The 26,543-nt window shown below is 43.8% G+C and overlaps 2 protein-coding genes across 3 annotated transcripts in view; one reads left to right on the top strand and one right to left on the bottom strand.

The window, feature by feature from the left end:
- The window catches only part of NAA16 (N-alpha-acetyltransferase 16, NatA auxiliary subunit), a 67,525-nt gene extending 65,804 nt beyond the window's left edge, over nt 1–1,721 (bottom strand). Inside the window, exon 1 of the mRNA XM_074167035.1 lies at nt 1,380–1,721. Within this exon, the coding sequence (XP_074023136.1) occupies nt 1,380–1,433 (54 nt within the window). The 5' untranslated portion in view covers nt 1,434–1,721. The remainder of the gene's footprint in view (nt 1–1,379) is intronic.
- MTRF1 (mitochondrial translation release factor 1) lies at nt 1,108–21,814 on the top strand. Of its 2 annotated transcripts, none has more exons than XM_074167173.1 (10): nt 1,108–1,434; nt 9,518–9,976; nt 13,810–13,901; nt 14,767–14,848; nt 15,076–15,183; nt 15,275–15,447; nt 16,623–16,740; nt 17,959–18,095; nt 19,733–19,831; nt 21,575–21,814. In XM_074167173.1, exons 2-10 carry the CDS (start codon nt 9,541–9,543, stop codon nt 21,695–21,697), a joined length of 1,368 nt encoding a protein of 455 aa, XP_074023274.1. In that variant the 5' UTR covers nt 1,108–1,434; nt 9,518–9,540; the 3' UTR covers nt 21,698–21,814. The 2 variants fall into 2 exon arrangements, with proteins under 2 accessions (XP_074023274.1, XP_074023216.1); XM_074167115.1 differs by lacking the exon at nt 1,108–1,434 and adding an exon at nt 6,794–6,868.
- Nucleotides 21,815–26,543: the final 4,729 nt, after the last annotated feature.

The raw sequence follows: 26,543 nt of genomic DNA, 5'->3' as shown, positions 1-26,543 counted from the left end.
AAGCAGGTAAAAGAAAACAGCTCTGAAGCACCTGCCGAAATGCACCAGCTACATAGAGTACAGAGTCTTACACACACTGCTTGTCTTGAGCTCAGCTTCCTGAAGCTAAAATGTTCACCTCAACCACGAAGTTATTAAAACTAGCCTAACAAATTCCCACACAAGTGAAGAAATTCGTGCCTGCCAACAGATTACCACTGTGCTGCATAGACCTCCTCTGCCTGCCGATGAGCAAACTGGCACAAAATGCCTCAACTTTATTAAGGCTGGAATTCCATTACCATTGCACTGAAAAGCTCAGGAAAGAGGGAATCTGGTGTTTTCTTGTAGGTTGTGTGTTTTTTTTTTTCTTGGGGGTGTGTGCGCATGTGTGTGCTTCTTTCCATAAGGAGTTAGCGCTATAAAATATACAGTGATTGAGTAGAAACTTGGAAGTGAGCTCACTCTTTAAAGTCACCTCACAAACACCGAATGTCCTTTGCACCATTAAATCTCAAAGAGCTGCCCAAGACACTAATTTAGTCAAAGCAGCCCCGCACATAAGAGTTGAGAGAAGTCTACAGAGTTCGGATACTTTAATCTGTCAGACTCCTCCAACCACACTTCAGACCGCTCAGTGAACTAGCTTTAATCGAGCCCCTGTACTAATAACTGATGTTCTTACGGAAAGTGAAGCACCTCTGGAGACCAACTTAGCGACACCAAATCCCTGCTACACTTCCACCCCGCTTCGACGTCTTCTCTCACCCTCTCGGTGGCGGGGAGCCACTGCGGTTGAGCGCCCCGCCAACCCCTCAGCCAGACCTCCAGGGCAGAGCAGGCAGCGGGGGTGGAGGGGAAGGATGACAGTTCCCCCCGCCAAAGCCGCCGTCCCCAGCCGCCCACAAGCCCTCTCAAGGCGCGGGAACGGGCCCGCCTCCACCGGCAGGGCCGGGGAGGACGGAGCGGCGGCGGCCCAACGCTCGCCCCGGAGTTACCGCCGCGGGCGGGGAGGAAGGAGAACCGCGGGCCCACAGGGAGCGGCGAGCGGCTGGTTCCCACCCTTCTTCCCGCCCTCGCCCGGCCGGGGGCGACACCGACCCTTCTTGGCGCCCCCCTCACAGAAGCGAGAGGGGCTCGCCCGGCCTGCTACGCGAGCCCCAGACAAAGGAAGGAAACGGGGACGAACCGGGACGAGGAGGCGGCGGCGGCTCCCGCCGGGCGAGCGCGGCCGCCGCATCCCTTTTCGCTCGGCCGGAGCCAACTCCGGCAGCGGGCGAAGTGAGCCGCGCCGCGGGTCGGAGGGCACCGAGCAAGGCCGGCGTGCGAGCGGAAAAGAGGAGGGAGAAGCGCCGGCGGACGGGGAAGAAAAAGAGAGAGGAACGGGGCCGGTGGCTCACCAGGATCCGCTTGAAGAGGTTGCTCTCCTTGGGCGGCAGCGGCACGGACGGCATGGTGCGGGCGGCCCCAGGGCAGGCACGGCGGGAGGGAGTTGGGGGGGAGGGGGGGAGGCTGGCGGGGGCGGCCCGGCGGCTGTCGGTGCGAGGGAGGGAAAGAAGGGGAAAGGGAGGGGAAGGAGAACCCCGAACTCGGCGGCGCGGCTCCTGCCCGAGCGGCGGCGGCGACTCTTTAACTCATTGGCCTGCACCGCCCTCCCCGCCGGCTCCCCTCAGACGCGGCGCGGGAGCGCGGCCCCTCTGCGCAGCTGCCGGGGGAGGCCTCGCCGGCCCGCCTGACGCTGCAAAATGGCAGCCAGGGTCCCCTCCGCGCAGGCGCACCGCCGCCGGGCGGCCCCCCGCTGCTTCCCCACTCGCACACACCCTCTGCTCCGTGTCGAACCGGGGCCTGAGAGGGGGATCGGTTGGCGAGTGAGGGGGGTCTTCCGCGGCGCCTCGCTATCTTATCCCCTCTGCCCCTCCGGCCTGAGGGGAGGCCTCGTTGTTTGTCGGCCCTGAGTGGAGTTACCTGCCGTGGGCCAGGCCGGCGGCCCAGAGGCGGGGAGCCCTTGGCAAGGCCCCGAGGGGAGGAAGGGGGCTGCCACCCGCGGAGGTTTGTCACAAATAGCGACTCCCGCTCGCCCGAGTCGCGCCGGTTTCCGAGGCGAAGGGAGTTTTGCAGCGTTTGGCCTCCGCCGGCCGCGGCTGGGAGGGGAGGGGGGACGCAGAAAGTCTCCTTTGTGTGGTGGTTGCCCTGCTTCTCTGCCTCTGGTAACCCAGTGGTAGCGGCTGCCATCCCCTGCTTCTCTGTCTCTGGTAACCCAGTTGCGGTGGCCACCATCCCCTGCTTCTCTGCCTCTGGTAACCCAGTTGTGGTGACCGCCATCCCACCAGCTCGCTTAAAGTGGTTATTTTGGAGGGCCAGGCTGCCTGAAAGCCTTGGGAGGTATTGCTGGAGGAGAGCAAAACTACAAACTGCAGAGGTTTTGAGCAGCTGCCGGCTTGCTGTGCCCGGGCTGGTAATTTAAGGGAAGAACAGCAAACTTAGCAGTCAGGCTTTGAGCAAGCGGGGATGTCATCTATTGCATTTAATGCGTTTTTTAGCAGTTGGTTATGTAAAACTTCCCAGCACTGTCGTGCTAGAACAGTAAGCGTTTATTCATGGCTTGGCTCCTTCACCAAAGGAGGTTTAAGGTCTTTTGGAAATAAATTTTTCTTCTCGTTATTCCCAGAAATCATTCTTAAATGAATCTTTGCAAAAATTTAAAAAAACAAAAAATAACCAACTGGAAACACCAAAGCCACATGGCCTGGGGCTTTTACTTAGAAAGAAAACTGGTTAAACTATCAAGGTTACAAGCAATTATAAAAGACCATCTTACAGGGGAAAAAAAATTAGGCAGCTTCAATTAGAATCTCTGTTTATGTAAATACCCTTTAAAAATATTAATTAAATTTTGCTATATTTTAAAGGGATATTAATTTTTTAATAATATGTTTATCCACCTACCATCCGAGATGATGAACATGATAGATACCCACAATAAAACAAGTGTGTGGAAAATAGCATATAACAAAAGCCAGTCAGAAAAGCTGTGTACTTAACATATTTTATTTGTTTACGCGTAAAGTAGGTGACTGTGTGACTGTGACAGGATCCCGAGCAGTGTCTCTTTGACTTGGCACGAGCCTTGCTGAAGCTGACGGACATGATAGCTGCTTTCCTTTTAGTCTAAAGGAGGGAACAAGAGGGTGGATGATTTATTGGAAGAGAGTAACCTGGATAATGGAAGAAAAAATGTGGTAGGCTTAGGAAGCCTCCTGAGGTAAAAATAGCAAAAGTGAGGAGAATATTAAAGAAGCCCAGTGTGTGCTTTCCTGGTTCTTCGTAGCTAAGCATCAGTTTATGGCCACTGTTTTTGCGAATGGTATTTGTTATTGGTGTTGCTTTGTTAATCTGTTTAGATGTATAAGTTTCTTTGTAGAAGGGCTATCTTTATTACGTTTATTTCTCACTGTTTTGTTGTGGCATACTTCTGATGATGTCAGTCACCTGCGTCACTGACAGCAGTATGCATATTTTCCACATGCTGTACCCAGTTCACTGTTCTTTCTGCTACATGGTAGAGTTGCTGCTGTGTTCAGTATTGGATATTTTCGAAGCAGGAGTGGTGTTGACAAGGATGGCCAACTTGACTTTGCCCTGCTGCATCGTTTTCAGAGCCTGGTTGTACCACAGCACGTATTCAGCCCTGTTTATAACTAGCTGAAGCTAGTTTATGAGTTTATGAGCTCAAGTTTTCTGTCTTAGCAAAAGGCATGTTATGCCTCCAGTTGGGTTGAGTGATAAACAGATGCATCTCCGAGATGACTAGGCAAATACCATGCTAGGTGGACTATTGGTCTGAAGCAATAAGGCTGTTCTTGACAGCTAAAGGTCTCTGTTTCTTGCTAGTCCAAATACTGGAAGGGACGCTGTCTGAAAATAGACAAATTGCAAATAAGAGGCAGGGGTTTGATTTGCATTTAGACATGTGTCTGTGTTAAAAATCTGTGTTAAAAGCAGCAAGAAAAGGAAAGCAGGGAGGCAATAAAAGAAACATTTGCGGACTAGCTGGGAGAGAATGAACAAAGAAAGGAGCTTTTGGGGGAGGCAGAGCTCTAGTTGAAAGTGAGGTTTGGGAGTGCAGTCAAGAAAACTTCTTGTCATTTAATCCCACTGTGCTGGGCAAAACAAAGCTCTTTCTACAGGCTTTGTTAATAAACAGGACTGTATTCAAGACGCGTATGATTCTGTCACCAGTTTTTCCTTCAAACAGAAAGAATTGAGAAGTCAGTCAACGAACTATTTGGGTCGGAAGGGGGGAGCAGTATTAAAGTGATATATACATTATAACAAGCTTGTCATTTTGCCATACCTCTCACTTTACTCCGTGACCTGTCAACATCACTTGGTGTCCGTTGACGTTGTGGCACGATGCTTGCAGATTGCTAAACCCAGTTAGGGCCCCTGAGCAGAAAAGGGCCTCTGTGTGGGCAGGGACAAGCAGACTGTAAGGCCATGAGCCTGTTTTGTCTGATGAGCCATTTCTTTGCCTCTGGTTTCTAAAGCAATTGGCAGTTTAGGATTGCCAGATTTTAAAGTACAGGACTTCCATTTCTGTCCAAAAGCCCTGAAGCCTCGCTGTTTTTCTGCTGTCACTCTTCCCTTCTGCGGGGACATCCAAAGAAATGTCTCTTTGGGCTGCTGTGGTGGCTGAGGAAGGCAGTGGCACCCTGCCCCAAGCAGCTTCCATCCCCAAACCCCTGGTCCTCACTAGCTCCATCAGCAGCTGCTTCAGCCATGCAGGTTTTAAGGCATCAAAGCAAACCAGGAGAGAGGTGGAAGCACAGATGGCAACGGGATTTCCCATCCTTCATCCTACTCAATTCCCATATCGCATTCTAAAAGCATATGGTAAATATGGGGAAAGAGTGTTATTTTATGTTTTGAATATGAGATGCATGGCCTAGGTCCTGTGGTAGATGGTGTATCTGGCAGCCCTGCTGACAGTACAGAGTCCGGCCCTTGTCCTGGCCATGTGGTCCCAGCGTGGTCTGCTGCCTGGTTGGGAGGGCTGAGAGTTTGTTACAGTCTCTGTTTTCACATTCAGAGTTACGTTAAAGAACTCACCGTCAAGGCATAATAAAACCTGAATCATGATTGCATTTTATCAGAGGCTTTAAGTAAGAACCATTAGTGGCTGGAGTAGAAGCTGATTTGATTTTCCTTGGCCTACCCTCTTCTTTTAAAATAAATTTTTATGTGCGTGGTCTGCTTACAGTTTTCATGTTTTTATTAGCTTCTTGGTTGTCCTCCCATAGATCACCTTCCCAAGATTTTTAAGTATCAGTGTCAGATTGCATATTTAGAGTCCCAGTGCAAGGATAATTTTATTATTTCCTTTGACTGAGGCCTAAGTCACAGTGGCAGAAGAGTGAGGGGTGATGGGGACGGTGGCATCACACGGCGCAGCACAGCAGGCTCAGGCCTGAGGAAGCGCCTTGGAGGTTTCAGGCTGCTGTTTGCTGTGGCCCCTTGGTAGATTGGATCAGCTCTGGGGTGGGTCCTGTTCTCTGGAAGAGCCTTTTAATTTGTTTGCCTTGCCCTGTGTCCTGAGGGATGGAGCAGAGCTGGAATCTGTCCTCGGATCTAGGCAAGCCATTAGTTGTCATTTTGTGTGCTGATGAGGTTTGATCCAAATCCCTCCTGTCTGTCTCATTTTCAGTCTTTTGGAATGTTTACCTCACCAAACTCCGCTGATGTTATATGTGCCAAACACCAAATTTTTACCTTTTAAAAATCCTGTTGAGTGACAGTAGCTGGGAAGAAAGAAACTCAGCGCACGGTGGGTTTTCAAGCATTTACAGCAGAGCTGGATTTGCGCTAACATAAAAGAGGTGGGGAAAGTTACTGGAATAAAGCAAACTTCAGAAGAGAGAATGACTTTTTCAATCCAAGCGGGGCATCTAAGGGAAATGTAAAACAGTCTCAAGCAGCAGAATTTTTCATCTTAGATGTTTGAATGCATTTCCCTCCTATAGCGTATATAGCAAAGAGTAGGTAAAGTGATTTTTTGGGTGATTATAGGCATAAGAAAACAATGTTACTTAAGTCTTTTTAAAATGCAAATATGATTAGGGAGGTAGTTGTATAATCTGTTTAATATTAACTATTAAAATGTGCATATACATAGTATGTTTTAAAAAATGCCTTATTAGGAAGCTGCAGCCTATTAGTGTAATGATAATCTGAATGGTTATGCTTATTAATATTTTATAACTGATGTTTTTCTTTAGTAGCATAGTAATAATTAATTTTAAATATAATTGAATTCTGAGCTTTGACATAAAGTGGAACTTAATGTTGGATTATGCAAACTTCTCTGAAATTAGTTTCTGAATAACCAGATTTGAAATGACGTGTGTTTTCAGCCCACGTTTTGGGAAAATACATGGAAAAGTGTATGTAACAGAACAGCTTAGAAGTTGGAAACAGAAGTGAAATATTCCCGATTGATGTTACTCTTGCCATTTCCTCCAAAGTGCTGAAGTCAGAGTGTGTGTTACTGGGAGGAAGAAAATGAAGAGCTGTTTTCATGGTTGCGTTCCCCGTTTTTTATTTCGGGGCTTGCATTTCACAAAGCCAAGCAAAGCCCATCTTTACCGATGGCGTTCCTGGAGCGATGCTGGCAGAGCTTTGGTGAGGGTACCCCGTGTCCCCCGCGGGCTGGCCGTGCTGCGGAATGCTGGCCGGCCGGCTGGCCACGCGGGCCTGAGCCAAAGCTGGAGCATGCCGGGAGTCCTGTTTTTCAGCAGGCATGCTGGGACTGGGAGTTTTTCCGCTCTACTTCCCGTCTGCCATGGCCTCCTGTTTCGAGGTAGGATCCGTCCGGTGCCGATGTGTGTGGACGGTGAGTTGCAAAGCTTCTTGGTGGGTGCTGGGGAGCGGAGCTCCCTCTGCCACCCTCTGCCACCGCTGCATGACCTCTGTCTGCTCCTGCCTGCTCCTGCCTTCCCCATCCACCCGTAACCCCTGCAACCAGGGAGGGCTGCCAGGGGGACTTGGTGCACGGCTTTCGGGGGTTTTGCTCAGGATGGAGGGCAGAGGTGTACCAAAGGTGGCCTCGGAGGCACAGCCTTGAGCTGTTCCTCTTACAGCGTGCTTTGAAAGACATGCTCCTTCCGTGTCCCTACATATTCTTATGTGCCTGAATTAATTTGCATGGGATTAATAGCACCTTTGATTGTTAGAAATTATTTTTTAAACCTCTTAAAGTGGTCACAGCATTGATAAATGTTTCTTGTCAGGAAATATTTTTTTTTTTGTTATTTAAGTAACATAACTAAGTTATATTGTAATAAGATAATTACAGTTGTCACTTTTGCTTACTGGTTTTGATTTGTGAATGTGCACGGGGTAATTTTGTCACATAAAAAGTTATTAGAATCTGGTTTGGAAAGCAGTCAATAGGTCATCTACTGGTCATAGCTCTGTAAAAGTTTTATGTGTGCTTATTTCTGCACAAATGTAATGCAGCAACATCTCTCTGAAAAGGAGATAACTTTTTTATTTAGCAAAGAATAGCAAAGTTATTTTGCAATTTCTGATTTTCTTGTCATGCCATTACTTAGACTTTTTAGGCATTTAAACCCAAGAATTTTATTTTTGAGAGCTCAGGCAGAACAATAGTACAGATCTGTTACTACTTGAGTACATTGCTTCTTAACTACACCAGTAAAAATTATTAACATAATTAATTAATTAATTAAATAAAATATAAAATCAATATTTTAAAAATGAGTTAATGGTGGTTAGCATTTGACCAAACCCCCATCCTTGGAGGTATTCAAGGCCAGGTTGGATGGGGCTTTGAGCAACCTGGTCTAGTGGGAGGTGTCCCTGCCTGTGGCAGGTGGGTTGGAACTGGGTGATCTTTAAGGTCCCTTCCAACTCTAACCATTCTATGATTCTATGATGGGCCATGCAGGCCTGGAGCAACTCCAGTGCCATCAGCAGAATTAGGTCTTTTGGAATTGAGTCTATATGTGCCCATGAGCAGCTAAGCCTAGGATTGTAAACGATGAGCCTGATTTGTGCCTTTTGCTGTTCCCTTCCCTGGTGAAGGGAACATGATCCCTCTGCTACAGCCAGGTTTAGTCACTAGAACAAGCTATGAGGGGTATCGTTGGCTTTCTATAAATTACAGGAGTCCTGAAATTGCCACTGAGGGTTCAATAGCACCTGCTGTCTGGGGAATCTGGGGAAGGTGCAGAAGTACAATAAAGGTGCTTCCCTCCTTCTGTAGGTAGTAAAACAGACATCCAGGCAAGCAAGATGCAGTACTGCTGGTATTACTGCATAACGCTCTTTTGTCATTGTGGACAACTGGATGAAAGTAAATAGGTGAGGGTAATGGGTGAGTTGAACAGTTGGAATGTCACAGTAATTTGTTAATAATATGCCTGAAGATGCACAGAAGGTCTTGTCACTGATGAGTAAAAAATAATTGTGTCAGAAAACTGAAGTGTATGTTTCAAGGAGATCCTGTTGCAAAAGTTTCATGCTCTCATTTACTCTGAATCCACTTTTTTTTTGGTAAAAATCAGTAGACGGGATTGTGATGCTGGCAGAGATATTAAGGAAAACTTCTTTATTTGTTAAACCTTTTCTGTGTGAGTAGCCGTAGAATAAGAATGATTTCACTTTAGTCCTCTTGGTAGACCCTTGCACTCCAATATAAATTTTTAGAGCACAGTAAGAATTCATAGCATAGTTTGCAATGCTGATGATATAAAATGAAGAGGAAAAGATCTTTCTTAGAGCCACAGTGATGCTAAGGGGAACCTGTCTCCTGCAAAACTAGGCCAAGTGTCTCAGAAAAATACAGGAGTTGCATTTCAGAGTACTTACCCACTTTTTGGATAGAAAATGTTTATAACACTTATATGTAAATATATCGTGGGAAGGAGGATATGTGACTTACAGCACTGTGCTTATGTCTTAGATAGTACATATATGCATGAGTAATTTCTTGCAAGTGTATTGTAGTCCTATTGACTAATCTGCTGCAAGGTCAGTTAGATGTTCCTAATGTTCTCCTGCCAAAGTTATATCTTGTTATGGTAGTGGGTATAATTTTACACATTAGTTCTGCACATTTCATACATTCTCTATATATAATTCTGCACCTCTAGTATAGATTTGTCTTCTGTGAGCAACATTTTTCTTTCACTGGTAAGGCATGAAATGGTTGGATTTTTCAATTAGACATATGGCAAAATGAAGCTGTTGTCTGTAAAGTCACATCTACAGTAGCTTTTCCACAGCATAAATAAACTGAAGAGGTAAGGGAGGAGACCTTTTCCAACCCTCAGTCAGTATAATAGTAAGAATTTCTATCTTAAACCATTACTTTTGTCCATGACAGTTGCGTTTGTGTTGGTGTAATCAAAACAGGATTTGGGTCTGATACAGTTCTTGTGTTTGTTTTTTAGAATAGAATGCTCTATTTTTCTGGAGAATTAACAGTGGTCCATATACTGTCTACTTTTCATTTCAGGTGGTGGAAAAATAAGAAACAAAATGAAACCTTTCCAAAGTGTCTGTCTTTTTAAGAGCCTGCTTGCCAGTTGCTACTGTCATGGTCAACTTCACAGCTGTCTTCTCCCTCCTGTTGCAAAGAAGTTAAGTTATGTGGTGGGACTGCACAACTGTGGATTTTGGAGGCCAAAATCTTTGTTGGACACGGCTGGATTCACTGTGTCTTTTAACAGTCGGCATAGGAAAACACATCAGGATTCTCGAGCGTTGTGGAAGCATGAGGCTGTGCAGAAGTATCTGGAGGCTCTAAGCAAAGAGTACCAGCAGGTTAGTCGTCTGTTAAATGCTGACTCAATAAATGACTTTGAGCAAAGAACCCTGAGGAAGAGATGCTCCGATCTGTCCCCCATTGCAGCTGCATTTCAAGAAATCAAAGGGGCTGAAAGGGAAGTTGAGGAGTTAGAAGCAATGTGCAGAGGTAAGGAGCACACATCTACTTACTCGTTTCAAAACAGCAGCTTTGCTTGTGATAAACTTCATTGGCCAGCCTCTAAAGAAAGCTTTTCATTAAGTTAAGCCAGCCCTGGAACACTCTGGTCCTGCCTGCTCCTGAGAGCTTGCATGCTGCTAGGGCTTTCTGCATCCAACCATGTCCTTCCATTTTTCATCTCACCTCACTTCAGTTTGAGGTTTTAATACAGTCAGCTTGGGAGAGTTGGGATCGTCTGGAGTCTCAGGGCTATCTGTCTAGCAGAAGTAGTTTGGAAATGTTTGTCTTTTAAGATTGTTTTTTGATAGAATTGAGAGCAGTGTCAACTGAAGGAAAAAAATTTAGCAAGCCTAATACATTTGATAGATGCAGACTTCATGCGTGTTATTTAAAATGAGATTCCATCTAGCCAGTTCATGGATACTTATTGAGCAAATTACATGAATGTTCATTATGACATGCATTGTCAGCTTCCAATTTAAGTGGCAAAAGCTAATATTTCTTTGAAAAATATTTGAATAGTCCTTCAAGGAATGAAAATTGATAGCTTTTTAAGAAGCTGCTGCTTTTCAATATGCTGCGACAGTAGAAGTTGGGGTAAAAAAAATTTTAAATTGTTGCTGGTTTTGATGCTGTTCAGGAATAAGTAAGTACACAAGGAGCAAAAGAATTTACAAAATAAATAACAGTGCAACATTTTGACAAGAAACATTATTAGAAGTATGAGGATTTGCACACAGTAGGAAAGAGAAAAAGTCATCCATTTTGCTACATTGTATTAAACCATGAGAGGAGGTATTAAGCCAAGAGGGGGAAACGTTTGGGCTGGAGAGAAAGGGGTTTACATAAAAGAACTGAAGCCAGGGGAGAGCAAAGGGCAGGAGAAATGGGTAGCCAGCGGTGTAAATGGGGAAGTATGAAAGTTCATGGTGTTTTTCAGAGACAACTAAGGGTTGTTGACAAAACAGTAAAAGCCATATTGAAATAAAGGTGGTAAAATGTTTAGAAAGGTAAAAAACATTTGTATCCTTTAGTTTTAGAAATAAATAGATGTTTGTGCTTTTGGGAAAAACGGTGGTTATTGAAAATATTTTATTCCCCACCCCCCTCAAGTTCTCTGCACTGGAGAAAGAGAAAAAAGAGTGAAGGTGAGGAGCGACAAAAATTTAACGCTGAAAAATAAATGCTCTTGGAAAAATTAGAAAGTGTTAAGAAAACACTGGAAATTCATATTTCAACTTAAAAAGGCCATTTTTGGATCAAGGAAATATAATGAAGAATTTTTCTAATTCCGTAAATTATGATTTGAATGAATGGAGTGAGTTCTAGTTGAAAGAAGGGAAAAGAAAAGAATAAAGGAAAATTACAGCCAATAATTTAATTAAATGGAGCTAAATTGTTCTATCTCTACTGTTTATCATGTGGCCAATTTAAAACACCTCCCTTCGTTTGACTGCTCTTTGTGTTCTGTTTAGCTGCCTAACTGGGCCTGCTCTCTGTAGTACCTGAATTCCTCACAATTGCTATGGGATTTTATATTTGCAACACTCAGTGAAGTAGAAAAATGTTATTTCCTGGTTTGCTACTAGTGATGTGAGTCACGGGGTAGGTTAAGTGAATTTTTAAAGGTCAAGTTTGCGGGGAGGTAGGAAAGGGATGCCCATCCTTTGAACCTCAAGCTCGTTGGTCACCACCAGACCATTCTTTCATCTCTGCTGACAGTAGTTAATTTGATACTGTTTATCTAACCGATCAATAATGATGCTTTTTGGACCAGCTAGAAGCCTTTGATTCAGTATGAGCTTTGGGTTGGACTTGTGACATTCTCGTAAGGAAATCTGTACAGTTCTTGTCTCATGTACAGGGGATGCCAGGTTCAAGTGTTGATCTGGCATCTTTTATTTAAGGAAAAAAGACCCAGAGCATAAATTAAGAACTGTGATACGGAGGATCTGCTGCTGTCCTTGCCCAGTGTACAAAGCTGGTTCAACATCCCAGCCTGTTTGGTTCTTAAGACTTGCTGCTGGGGCTACCAGTAAATGTGTGTGTGGTAGCTGCTGTGAACAGGAATCAGGCTGCAGATGCCCAGAGACATGGAGCCTGTGTTTTGAAATACCCTATTCCTGCCGCAGAATCCAGAGCTCAGGCACCTGGTCGTGCCAGGCAAGGAGATGCATTCGGCTATTGAGTGTCTGGTTTTATGCTGCATCTGAGGCAAACCTGTGGTTTCCATGCTGGCCAGAAGGCATAGGGCTTTCTTTCTCCTCCTCTTTGTTGCTTTCTTCCCTTACTCTCACTCCCAGCTGTTCACTTGTGCTGGTAATTGTTCAGTTGTAAATGAAATGTAGTTCAACTTGGCATGGTAAAATACGTGCGTTTATTTAACCAGACCTGTTTTTTTTCTTTCTGTGGATTGAATTGGTTTATGTTCTGATGAGTGGCAGAGCTACTCCTCAGCTGGTAGAACAGCGGCAAGAAAGATAAAAAGGAGAGGGTGCTCCCTGTTTTGGCAGTGGCAGGTTTTCTTTAATTATTGTAAACTGGAGCCTCCCAGGCAGAAAAGGTTTGGAGCTTCAGCTAGCTTTACCTGAGAATGTGTCCTAGTTTGGTAGTAAGCTCTAAAATGTGGGAAGGGGCAATCTAATGACAGAATCATCAAATAATTTAGTTTAGTTTGAGTTAATTTAGAAAGGAACCTCCAAAGGTCATTTGATCTGGACCAGTTAGAGCAGGTTGCCCAGGGCCTTGCCTGGTTGAGTTTGGAGTATATCCAAGGACAGAGATCCTACAACCTCTCTGCGCCTCTGTTCAGGTGTCTGACCACCCTTAGGGTGAAAATAGTTATCCCAATATCTAATCAGAATTCCCTGTATTCCATCTTATGTCTCCTTTTATCATGATATACAGAGTCTGTCTCCATCTTTTCGATGTCTTTCTCTTAGGTAGTTGTACACAACAATGAAACCTCTCCTCCCCCTGATTTTCTTAAGGGGGAACAAACACAGTTTTCTCAGCCTCTTCTTGTACATCCTTTCCTCCAGCCCTTGACCATCTTGGTGGTTCTGAACTAGACTCACTCCAGTATTTCCATGGCTGTCTTGTACTGGGGAGCTCAAACCTGGACACGGCACTCCAGGTTGTGGTCTCACGTGCTGAAGAGAGGGGAAGGGAATCTCCTTAAAAAAAGCAAAGATTCAAAGTGAGGTCTCCCACATCCTGATGACTTGTATCCATAACTCCCACATCTCAGTGATCTCTTGAATAGCAAGAGTCAGAAGGTTAGAAACCTCATTATTATCATCGTACCATTAATTTTAGTGCTCACCTTAATGAGTTGCCTGCAAATTGTAGAATATATGGATGTTTCTGGGCAAGTCTAGAAACAAAAAATTTTGTTGCGTGAAAAATTGTAATAAAGGAAACTGAGGCACTTCTTGCCTGCAGGCATGTTTCTGACGTATTTTGTCAAATCTGTTTGTGGATTTACCCCTGGACTGTCGATCTGTGTGACATAACTGTCAGTATAACTGAGAGTAACTCTCAGGTGGGAGTGGCATCTATTTGATGCAGATTTGAGCCATGAGGTGGAGACTGAGAGGTAAGATATCTGCTACTCCTTCCAGCACACCTGAAAAATCTGATCATATAACTAGGAATAGCAATATGCATCCTGGCTTGGGCTGCTCTTATTTGGTATTTCATGCTGGCAAAATGCAACTGCAAGCTTTTATGTGCCCCAGTGCATGTCTTTGGTCAGCTGTATTACCATTTGCTCTGAGCTAAGTGACATTGGGTAACACTATTCCTGTTGTTGAATTTAGACCTAGACAGCAGAGATGAGAAACAACTTCTAGAGCTTGCCTTAGAAGAGAAGGAAACCCTGGATAAGAAAATCAACATGTTGTGCAGAAAGGTGAGCCTGAGGTAAAATTACATGGCTTTGTAAATAAAGTTGTCAGAAGAATGTTCTGTTGTGATCTTACCAATAGATTCTGACACTTGCGTTTAATGGAACAGACATCCAGCTTCTCTATTCTCCCTGAGAAGAAGTGGCAACATTAATTATTAGTAAGCTTCTTACTGACAATTGTGTCTCAGAAGCTTATTATTTTAGTCATTTTTGGTTGCTTGCTTGTCTATCTTCAGATGCTGAAGGGGATTAAAAAAATGGCAAGTCTGTGCTATTGAGACCTGACATGACATCCTAGTAACTGTTTGTGGCAGCAGAGCATGAATTCTTGAAAGATTTCTGATTGGAACTTGCAGTCTTTCATTTTCTTTTCAGCTGACAGCACCCCGTGAGTGGGGAAATTAATTATAAGTGGAGAAGCTGAAACGTTTCAGTGGAGAACTCGTGTGTTTGGGCCCATTTCTATGTTCAGATTGAGATAATACGAAACGGGACTTTCTGAAAAATAAGATTAATGTAAAGATTGGCTGTATTATAGCTAATAACTTTGTGTTCATAGGTAGTTGGGGCTGGAGCACGTGACCTGGCACCTGACTTTACGGGATCAAATTTTCAGCTAGCTTTACTTTGGATACACCAGCATATCCCATTTCCACTCCAACTGCACTGAGTTGCGACAGCTATTGCAACTAGTTGCAACTAGTAGGACTAGTTTTTAGTCCTGCTTACCAGTTTGCCAAAAGTAATCAGTGGTTGTGTGCGGTCAGGCTGTGGCAATTGTGAAGGCTGGCTGTAAATTTGATTAAAAGGAGATACAGAGTCATGAAGGAGATAATGACATTCTGTGGTTTTCTTTTTTCCTTTTCAGCTTTTCCAGCTTCTAGTGCCAAAGGAAAAATACGATAGAAGTCATGTCATATTAGAAGTGACAGCTGGCAGAACAACTGGAGGTCAGCAAAGTTCCTGCAGTAAAGATTACTTAAAACCTCCATCCAACTTCATTAAACCTCTTATGGGTTATTCTTAATGCCTTTTTATACTTTAATGGTGTAAAGTAATACTTTGTAAAGAAGAGTATCAATCTAATGACTATGGTTAGAGTTGCAACTAAATCTAAAAACCAGTGACTGCCATTTTGTGAACTGCTATTTACGTTGTAGTGCCTTTATATTTTTAGGAGACATCTGCCAACAGTTCACTAAAGAAATGTTTGAGATGTACCAGAACTATGCAGACTATAAACGTTGGACCTTTGACATTGTGAACTATACGCCGGCTGAGATAGGTACAGCACCTCTTCAGACATTCCACCGAGACAATGAAATTAAAAGCTGTGTTTCTGTACTATATTTGTCACCCGTTATTTGTCTCTCTAGGTGGGTTGCATCACGCCGCTGCTCATATTTCAGGAGATGATGTCTATAGGCATCTGAAATACGAAGGAGGGACTCATCGAGTCCAGCGAATCCCTGAGACGGGCCTGTCATCAAGAATGCAGCGGATTCACACGGGCACAATGTCAGTTATTGTCCTCCCTCAGCCAGAGGAGGTAAATGAGGGTGACGAGGTGCTGTATCCCTGGTCACCCATTTAGGCACCGGAGTAGGTGTTGTTAAAAGCAATGTTACTGTAACTGTTTTAGGATTTTATTGATACCCAAGTGCTCCTTGCAAGTCTCAGCAAGTGAACCACAAGTTCTCTGACTCTGGAAGGCAATAGTCCTTGGCTCTGTACCTTCTGTGTTTAAATGGATCAACATAAGCAACTTAGCAGAGATTTACTATTGCCTGAAATGACATCTAAATCAGTGATTGTTTCAATAAGTATTCCAGCCCCAACACTCATGAAGCTGACTGCTATGAGTAAGCCAATTTTAAATTACGTCATGTAATAAGACAGGGAATATATCCAAGAAAATATTCAGTGTTGCATAGCAATGTGATTCTGCAGGTCCTTTTGGGTTTTTTTTTTGTTTCATTTAAATTATTGGTCTCCTTCTCTGTTAAATCAAGGACAGTCTGCTTTGAATTTGAATGAATGTGTTGGCTGGTGTTTCTGAGATCTTGGTGATACCAACAGTTCTCACTTAAACCAGCAGTTTACACACAAAATAAACAAAACCAGATCCTGTAGGCTTTCCCTGCACATTCTCCTGCTTCCTTGTAATGCTTTCCTTGCAACATTGATCAGATCTGAATGTTCCTTTCCCATCCACTGAGCTCAAACTATGTTCCAGGTCACCATGGACTCATATTTCCAATGCTGCAATCCTTGCTTGGATCTGGATACACCCCGTTTTTCCTCAGTTAGATGTTTTTAAGAACTCTTGCAAGAATCATTCTGGCTTGACTCATGAACAAGTTCCTTGCACTGCTGTTTAAAAGCAATTTTTGATTATTTGCTTATTTCTTAGTCTCCCTGCCAAAGCTAGTGGTTTTACAAGAAGTTGTTGATTTTGTTTTGTTTCACACATACACACATACCTTGTTTTGTGAAGCACCTGGGGTAAGAGTTTGAAAAAATAAGTGAAATATTTAAAGCATCACTTGCATTGCAGAGATACTTGACGTTGCATTTTTTTAAAGTATAATAATTATAGCTGTTACTCAGGAACAGTTGTAAAAGCATAATTTTTTGAGGAGTGAATTTTTTTATTTCGCCAATGAAAAGACATTCAAAATATTTTTAGAATGAGCAGAAAGTAGTAATTTTCTTTGATTCCAGGTTGATGTTAAAGTGGATCCCAAAGACTTGCGCATAGATACATTCAGGGCCAAAGGAGCTGGAGGGCAACACGTTAACAAAACCGATAGCGCTGTGAGAATTGTACACCTTCCCACAGGTAAGTCTGGCTGTATTTTGTAATTCTAGTAAGCCTAAACCTGAAGAGAAAGCTTGTGATCCTGCAAGTTGTCTCTTAAAGTGAATTTGTAGGGTTGGACTTTATACCAAAAAAAAAAGGAAGTAGCCCCTTCTTGTTCTACCCCTCGTAGAGCAAGGCAACCTGTGAGAAAAGGGGTACGTATCAGTGACACAATGGTCAGCACATTGCTATTATGCCAGTTTTGTCTTCAGAGGGACGTGTTTAATGAATAGATTGTCTTTGAAGGATGAAAGAACAAAGGGAGGGTAACAGGGATGGGATGGAAGATGTAAATAATTTGTGCTGCGTGCTCCGTACCTTCAGGAATAACGGCCTCTGGCAATCCAGGGTGCACTTTGCCTCACTGGAACCTCTGTAGTTACAAGACTGAGACAAAAGGAGACTTGAAGATTTTCACTCAGTACTAGAAAATGCTGTCAGATGTTGAATAGGAAGGAAAATATATGCTAACGGGAAGGTAGTGTATATACTGGACCACTCTGTCTTTCTCAGGATTTGGTTTTATTGAAATTCAGCGGGCTGCTATCTGTCCAGATGTAGAATCTCTTTAGGCACAGGAAATTCCAGTAGTGACCTGAAAACAGCTGTTTCCTGTATGCCTTTTTATTTCAGAAATCAAATGAGGAGTAAAAAGAAATACTAAATTTCTTTTAAAGACCTTTATTTTACTTTATTTCATTATTCATAATTGAGTTCAAGACTCTCCAGTATTGTTCAGGCAATTGTTCAGAGCAGACAAGACTGCTCTGCCAGAATATTGGATTTTCCGATCTCCAAGAGCTTGTCTAGACTAAGACTTTAAAAACTTGTGTTACACTGTTTTAAACATGCTTCTGTAAACTGTGCAAATCACATTTTTAACATGTGATAGGTAACTGAAGTGAACCCATTTTCTGAAAGCAATGTCAGAAACTCGTTTGCTTTGTGAAATTTTAAAATATCCCTGACTTTTCTGTAGCACTGAACAAAGCCCCTGGTGCAGCTATGAAGAGTTTAAAAACATACCGGGGCTTCTGGCCAGTATGTTAAAATGACTTTTTATCCCACAGCTTAAAGGCCCTGCAAACCAACACTCTGGAAGGCTTCATTTGCCTAATGTGTTAGAATTAATTTAGCTTGTTTGTTCCTTGCTATAATGGGCTTTTGATCTGAGCTCTCTTGAATCCCTCTGTAAAGGACTAGCGGTCGAGTGCCAGCAGGAGCGATCCCAGCTTTTGAACAAGGAAATAGCTCTGCGGACGCTGAGAGCTAAGCTGTACCAGCAGGTCATTGAAAAACAGCTAAGTCAGGAGCAGAGCTCCAGAAAACTGCAGGTGAGAACATGCAACGATTGTTGAAATTTGGAGAGGGTGCTATTCTGTAGATTAGTTCCTGGTCTTTTTGAGTGACAGGGACAGAGCGAGTGAGCGTGTGTGTCTAACCAGGTGTGCTTACAGGGGAGAATCTTGTGTATTAAGATGGTGAGTCTGCTTTTAAACGGTATGTCTCTTTTTCACTTATCCCAGGCCAATGCTAGTGTTGACTTCGCAGGCAATGGAAAAGAAACTTCAGCTGTAGCTGGAAAGAAAAGAGTCGAAAGACTGTAGCTGGAATTATCCAAAAGGCAACACTTGACATCATGTATTGAACCTCCCTATTAAGGCCAGAGTTACACAGTTAGAACAGCAGTAAAGAGTTACTCTCCATGAAAACTAGCATCAGAAGTTCTCAGAGTTGTATTTTAACCTGTTTCTAAAACAAAGTATTTGATAAGATCATACAGAGCTTGTGAAGGAAACAAGTATATAAACAGTCCTGCCACTTCACGGTTGGGTAACAGTTTATTTGCTATGGTTTAGGTAACCTTTTGTGGAAGAAGCGACTCCTCTGAGTTAGTTACCTCAAGTTATGCTGCAAAGTGTGCTTTTCTCTTGAAATGTGCTGTCACTCTTTTCCCACTCTTTGAATGTTTTCCCATTTGTGGTGTGAACTTCAACGGTGATCGACAGGAATAAAGATGCTTCAGAATTGCAAAATTATTCAGTACTCCAGAATTTCCAGCATAGCTTTTTAATCACTAATTTCAGGTTGCATTTATATGTATTGTTCCTGCAGATTATTAACTCAGTCATTGTAAGTGGTGACCTGTTTATCTTTTGTTATTAATATTAGCTTGAGAATCTTCAAAGCTGCATAAAGGACTTAGATGTACGTTTACAAGAATACTACAGAAACCCAGGCAAAAGTAAATCACCTTTCCTTTCAGAATATATTCAATAAATTTCTTGTTATGAAATATACACGTGGGTGCAAATGAAATTTTTTAAAAAGCCCATTGAAGCAAACATCTCTAAGCAGTTTTTAACATTTAATTCTCCATTTTAATAAAGCATTTGACCACACAACAATTGGGATTTCTGTTTTAAAAGTTTTAGAATTGCGTGCACTCTTGCGCTTTGCCACTAGAGGACTACTCTTCGTAGTCTCAACTTAATCCTCTTTCAGGGCTAATTTCTGGCAGCCAAATGTCAGTGGAACTGCTTGGCCACAACGTTGACTCTGCTGCTTCTGTTGTTAACGGTGTCCCCTCTCATTAGCTGTTGTGGGAGCTAAACACCGCCACCCCACCCCACCCCCCAAAGAAAAATACACTTACGTTTTTGAACTAGGGACACGTATAGACTTATTTCTTGCCTTACACGACTTCTGAGAATTATGCAATTCTTGCAGCTACAGAGCTGGAATAAAAGTGTACTGGAAGATAGAAAAATTTGGTCTATGATGCAAAATCGCAAATAATACAGTTTAGTGATGCCATGATATTTAAAAAAAAAAATGTTGTCAGTGACCACTAAGTTTGTAGGTAAAACAGGATGATCTATTAAAGTTTATTGTGATTTAGAGTAGTAATTGATTATTTTTTTTATCACAATATAATAGAATATTTTTATTTTTTGCTACTTCACTACAGTTGGGAACAAGAGCCCAGTCAGAGAGAATTCGTACTTACAACTTCACCCAGGACAGAGTCACCGACCACAGGATCTCGTATGATGCACGCAATATCAAGGTAACGGTTTCTTAGGAGAGTTTTAAAACTCAGATGCTTATGTGTACCATGTGAAGAGAAGTTAAACCTTGTGAAAACAATTTAATATATCTGAGGAAACAGATAGCCCGTTGTGCTCTGACAGAACATTGTAGATTGACAGGCTGAGAGAGTTGGTTGCTGTCCAGCCTGGAGAAGAGAAGGCTCTGGGAAGACCTTATAACGGCCTTCCAGTACCTGAAGGGCACCTACAGGAGAGATGGGGAGGGACTCTTTGTCAGGAAATGTAGTGATAGGACGAGGGGTAATGGTTTTAAATTGGAAGAGGGGAGATTTAGATTAGATACCAGAAAGAAATTCTTTACTGTGAGGGTGGTGAGACACTGGAACAGGTTGCCCAGAGTAATTTGTGGGTGCCCCATCCCTGGAGGTGTTCAAGGCCAGGCTGGATGAGGCTTTGAGCAACCTGCTCTTGTGGGAGGTGTCCCTGCCCATGGCAGGGGGGTTGGAACTAGATGATCTTTAAGGTCGCTTCCAACTCTAACCATTCTATGATTCTGTGATTTAGAAAGCTTAAACTTCCTTTCCTGCCTTGTTGTAGGGTAGTGTTAAAGATGTCTGGCACAGGATATAACTCTCTGGCCTATTTCTCTGTCTGTTCTTCTCCTACTATATATGTGAAAAATGATGAAGTGTGTAGCCCTCAGAGATCTCCATGAGTCCCTTGGCCAAACTGGGCAAGTGACATTTAAGGTTCTTGAAACTTAGTACATCCGAAAGAAAAATCTGACTTGAAGGACTTATTTATTGTTAAGCCAGTCTTTCCTCCTCCCTCTAATGACAAAGTGAAGAAGGAGAAAAACTTTTCTCTGCCTCACAAGCCACAGTTAAAAAGACCTGAAATTGAATGCTTTCATTTTAAGATTACTTGATGTCTTATTTATGACTAAATCTCTACATATGGGTTGAATATTGGTTATTGGGGTTTTTTACAGGGAAACAAACACCTGGTAATGTATTTTTCTGTATAAAATTTATGAAAATGTTTTGAATTTTAGGACAAAGTTTAGGGTGACCCTTCAATATTTTGGCTTAGGTGCCCAGTTTACTGTAAGTGCTGTTGCATAAGAAGCAACACTTTTCAAACTGTACCTACAGCCATCCTGGGTAACTTCAGAGAGCACAGGGCATGTGGAATATGGAATATTTCATGGCGTGGGGAATAGCTACACAAATACCATGGTGGAGGAGAACGGGAAGAAGTTCCGTGATTGTATAAAAATTATTTTTGTTACTTGAGCTTTTCAGGTGCTTAGTGCTGGGAACTTGTTCCTTTTCTTGAGTGAAACTGAAACCGTCAACTGCCTAATAAAAGTTAGTTAAGCTTTGCTTGCAAAATTAGTTCTTGGCATTAAGAACAGTATTTGAATTAGGTTCTTCAGTCCTGGATTGGTCTTGCTGAGGGATTTTCATGTAAACCCATGAGTTCCATGAAAGCACAGCAGGAAGGCACCGAGAGCTCCTTTTGTTGCTGCCAAAATCAGTGTGGTGTTCCCAGGTGGGCAGCAGGAGTCCCTGGGGACTGCTCACTGCGCCATGTCGGTGTCACACGGGGAGCCGCAGAGACCAGCCAAAGGATGCTCTGGGATATGACTCCAGACAAAGTACATTCCAGGAGCTCCTTGTTTGAGTTGTCAGCGTTGCAGGATAATTCTGATGTGCAGTCAGTCATGCTTTTGCCTGCTGTTATGCGTTTTTTCATAGGAAATTCTAAGCGGGAAAGAAGCGCTGGATAAGCTGATCAACAGACTGCTGGAGTTTGCAGAGATAGAGGCTGTCACCGAATATCTAGAAAATCTGCAGGCTTTAGAAGGAGGAGGCTGCTGAAGTTGTGGAGTTTAAAGAGTAAGTGTAGAGTTAAAGGAGAAATGTTGTGTTCTGCAGCAAATGGTTTTGTTTGTTATATGATATATTGATTAAAATCCATGCCTCTGTTTTTCAGTGTATGATACTACTCTTTTTTTTTTTTTTTTTTTTTTTTTTTTTTATATTTTGGTGCAAATGGCTTGAATTTATTACAGCAGCCCTAAAACAAAAGAACAAGCTTGGAGTTCTGTGTGCACATACCTTCTGTCGTGGCATCATGGCTTTGTTAAACCGGTCCTTCTCTTGACCATATTCAGCTGGAAAGGTACAGAATCCTGGTGATGAAGAAGAAATACCACGTAGTGCACGTTTTGGTTTGGGGGTGGGAGATGTTCCTCTGCAGGTGAAAGAACCTAAGCTCCCCTAGTATTCTAGAATCTGGCCTTGTGAATAATACATATTTTTATCCATTAATTGGGTGAGCTTCCTAAATGTGGTCCCTTAAAGATCACTCTGTATTATGATGTTTCATTTTTTAGAGTGAATACACAAAAGCAAAGGGAGTGATGTCAGGCAAGGGGCCAGAATTTAAGGAAGAAGCCTGTCAAGCTTTCTTCCAGCCATTCTTGGGTCAGCTTAGGGTGGGTCTGGACCACATGCTGCCATGGAGCGTGAAAGTGCGTGTTCTAGTTTCTAATTAAGTTGATGAGATTCTGGAAGGAGTTCAGCAGTGATAACAGGCAGCTCCCTGCTTCTTGGCAGAGAAAACAAGATCATAATGTAGCTGCACTCTAGCAAATTGGGGAGCTCTGGAATTCAGTTTCTGCCTTGATGTCTTTGGGAACGTGCGCCTGTCTCTGAGGGTGATCCAGATATAGAATCATTGAATTGTCTCAGTTGGAAGGGACTTTTAAGATCATCAAGTACCAACACTGACAAACCCACCACTAAACGATGTCAGTAAGCACTACGTCCACCCATCTTTTAAGTACTTCCAGGGGTGGTGACTGCACCACTTTCCTGAGCAGCCTGTTCCGATACCTGACAACCCTTTTGGTGTAGAATTTTTTCCTGTTATCCAATCTGAGCCTCCCCTGGCGCAACTTGAGGCCATTTCCTCTTGACCTATCGCCTGTGACTTGGGAGAAGAGACAGACCGCCGCCTCTCTACAACCTCCCTTCAGGTAGTTGTAGAGAGCAATAAGGTCTCCCCTCAGCCTCCTTTTCTCCAGGCTGAACAACCCTACTTCCCTCAGCCTCTCCTCATAAGACTTGTGCTCCAGACCCCTCACCAGCTTCATTGCCCTCCTCTGGACCTGCTCCAGCACCTCAAAGTTTTCTTGTAGTGAGGGGTCCAAAACTGGACACAGTATTGGAGGTGGGGCCTCACCAGTGCCGAGTACAGGGAGATGAGTATCTATCGAGCACGCTGGGCTTTAACAGGACCTTGCATTCATGTTTTCACCCAAGTGCACATTGCACAGAATGCTGCCCAGCACACACGTGTGCGTAGGCAGCCAGTGGTCATAGAATCATATAATGGCTAGAGTTGGAAGGGACCTTAAAGATCATCGAGTTCCAACCCCCCTGCCATGGGCAGGGACACCTCCCACCAGACCAGGTTGCTCAAAGCCTCATCCAGCCTGGCCTTGAACACTTCCAGGGATGGGGCATCCACAGTGTCCCTGGGCAACCTGTTCCAGTGTCTCACCACCCTCACAGTAAAGAATTTCTTTCTGGTATCTAATCTAAATCTCCCCTCTTTCAATTTAAAACCATTACCCCTCATCCTATCACTACATTTCCTGATAAAGAGTCCCTCTCCGGCTCTCCTGTAGGCTCCCTTCAGATACTGGAAGGCTGCTATGAGGTGTCCCCGGAGCCTTCTCTTCTCCAGGCTGAACAACCCCAGCTCTCTCAGTCTGTTTTCATAGGGGAGGTGCTCCATCCCTCTGATCATCTTTGTGGCCCTCCGCTGGACCCGTTCCAACAGGTCCATGTCCTTCCTATGTTGATGACTCCAAAGCTGGACACAGTATTCCAGGTGGGGTCTCATGAGAACAGAGTAGAGGGGCAGAACCACCTCCCCCGACCTGCTGGCCACGCTTCTCTTGATGCAGCCCAGGATGCGGTTGGCTTTCTGGGCTGCCATTGCGCACTGCCGGCTCATGTTGAGCTTCTCATCTGCCAACACCCCCAAGTCCTTCTCCTCAGGGCTGCTCTCTAGCCATTCTCCGCCCAACCTGTATTTGTGCCTGGAATTGCAACATCCCAGGTGCAGGACCCTGTACTTGGCCTGGTTGAACTTCATGCGGTTTGCACAAGACCACCTCTCAAGCCTGTCTAGGTCCTTCTGGATGGCATCCCTGCTCTCCAGCGTGTTGACCATGCCACCGAGCTTGGTGTCGTCGGCAGCCTTGCTGAGGGTGCACTCTATCCCACTGTCCATGTCCCCAACAAAGATGTTGAACAGCACTGGTCCCAGTACCGACCCCTGAGGAACTCCACTCATCGCTGGCTGCCAATTGGACATTGAACCATTGACCACAACCCTTTGAGTGCGGCCATCCAGCCAGTTCCTGATCCACCAAGTGGTCCATCCATCGAACCCATGACTTTCCAATTTTGAGACCAGGATGTTGTGCGGGACAGTGTCAAACGCTTTGCATAAGTCCAGGTAGATGATATCTGTTGCTCTGCCCTTGTCCACCAAGCCTGTGGCAGAATCATAGAATCATAGAATCATCCAGGTTGGAAGAGACCCTTGGGATCATCGAGTCCAACCATCTACCCTACACTACAAAGTTCTTCCCTATATCATATCATATATCATATTTACCATGAGGGTGGTGGAACACTGGAACAGGTTGCCCAGGGAGGTGGTTGAGGCCCCTTCCCTTGAGATATTCAAGGTGAAGCTCGATGAGGCCCTGGGCAACCTGGTCTAGTTGGGGGTGTCCCTGCTGACTGCGGGGACGTTGGACTAGATGACCTTTGGAGGTCCCTTCCAGCCTGGACCAATCTATGAATCTATGAATCCCCCAACACCACATCTAAACGTCTCTTAAACACATCCAGGGATGGTGACTCAACCACCTCACTGGGCAGCCTATTCCAATGCCCGACCACTCTTTCTGTGAAAAATTCTTTCCTAATGTTCAGTCTAAATCTACCGTGTTGGAGCTTGAAGCCATTCCCTTTCGTTCTGTCATTAATTACCTGTGCGAAGAGACCAGCACCAACCTCTCTACAGTGTCCTTTCAAGTAGTTGTAGAGAGTGATGAGGTCTCCCCTCAGCCTCCTCTTCCTCATACTAAACAGTCCCAGTGTATCGTAAAAGGCCACCAAATTTGTCAGGCACGATTTGCCCTTGGTGAAGCCATATTGGCTGTCTCCAATCACCTCCTTATTTTCCATGTGCCTTAGCAGAGATTCCAGGAGGATCTGCTCCATGATCTTGCCAGGCACAGAGGTGAGGCTGACTGGCCTATGTAACAATTCGGGAATACTCACATATTTCAAGCTCCACAAAAATCTGCAAGGGCTCTGCTGAGCTGGGTTGACTCGCTGGATCACGGCGTGCTCTGACCCCACTCTTCCCAGGTCATGCTATAAAGCTGCTCTGCACGGTCTGTTGCATGTGACGAATCACTTTGTTGTTACGATTTAAATAACACCTTGTGGTTGATTTATGTTTACACAGCTATTTTGTAATCACGAATGATACAGGACTGAGAAAATGTCGGTTATTTTCAGGAAAAGAATTATTTCACAACTGAGTTGTAAATGGCGGTTTTTACTACTGTATATATAACAAACAACAGTTCTGACTTTATTCAGCTACATTAAGAAAGACAGTTTGTACCAGGAAGAAAGCAGGAAAACTGTGCTCAGGTTCTCCATTCTGGATTTTTTTCTCAGCTCTTTTGTGTATTCGCACATTCTTATCAGCGAGCTTTGTCTGACCATTTCTGACTTGCTTCCAACTGATTACAAAAGCTTTTTTTTTTTTTAAATTTATAGCTCTCTACGTAATCAGGAAACTTGTTACCGTGTGACTTAGAGTCATTTGCACACTTGAACTTTGACTACTTGCAGAAAGCAGTTCAGAAAATAAAAAAGACCTCCAGGAAGATACACAGCTCAGCTTCTAGTTTATATATATATAAAATATATATATATATACTTACATACGCTCAACTCGGTGCTGACAGACTGTCAATAACTAATATCATCAGCTGCAACAGGAGAGTATCCCCTTAACGTGCTTATCCAATTACTATGCTCACTTCCATGACGCAAGCCAATTTATTTTATTAATTATATATCTTGAACAATCTTAGAAACTTCTTACAAAGTCCGCCTTTTAAATGATCAGGTTGTATTTCTAGGCTCAGTTAGTGCCTGTGAAGTTCTTTACTATGAAAAACCATTCCAACACTTACGTTTTGGAAAGAAAGATTGGAAAAGTCATTTTTTGACTGCAGGACCTTAGGGATGTTTGCAACAAAGTTAATTACTTTTCTGTAACGCTTCTTATTGATGGTTTCGTGCGGGGTGATGAGAAAGGGGAAAGCAGAAGGCAGCTCCCCTCTACTGCTACGTTTTGGGTGTCCCCAGTGTAGGCACTGAAATTTAGCAGCCAAATTCCTTCTCCCGGCCTGGTCCTGTGCCTTCTGAAGGATCTCTGTTGTATTAAGGTTATCCTGCAATCACCCAAATCCGTATATGACAGCAAAATACTGCTGTGCTCAGCTGTGACAGAGACACTGATACAGAACAAACCCGCTTCTACAGGAGGTCATTGCCTGCAGCACTCTTTTAAAAGAGCCAGGTATATTGGCTTCTCCTCATTGACGAAGCCTTA

This window comes from Numenius arquata, chromosome 1, assembly GCF_964106895.1.
Source record: "Numenius arquata chromosome 1, bNumArq3.hap1.1, whole genome shotgun sequence".
NCBI lineage: Eukaryota > Metazoa > Chordata > Aves > Charadriiformes > Scolopacidae > Numenius > Numenius arquata.
This window is presented reverse-complemented; position numbering and strand designations above follow the sequence as displayed.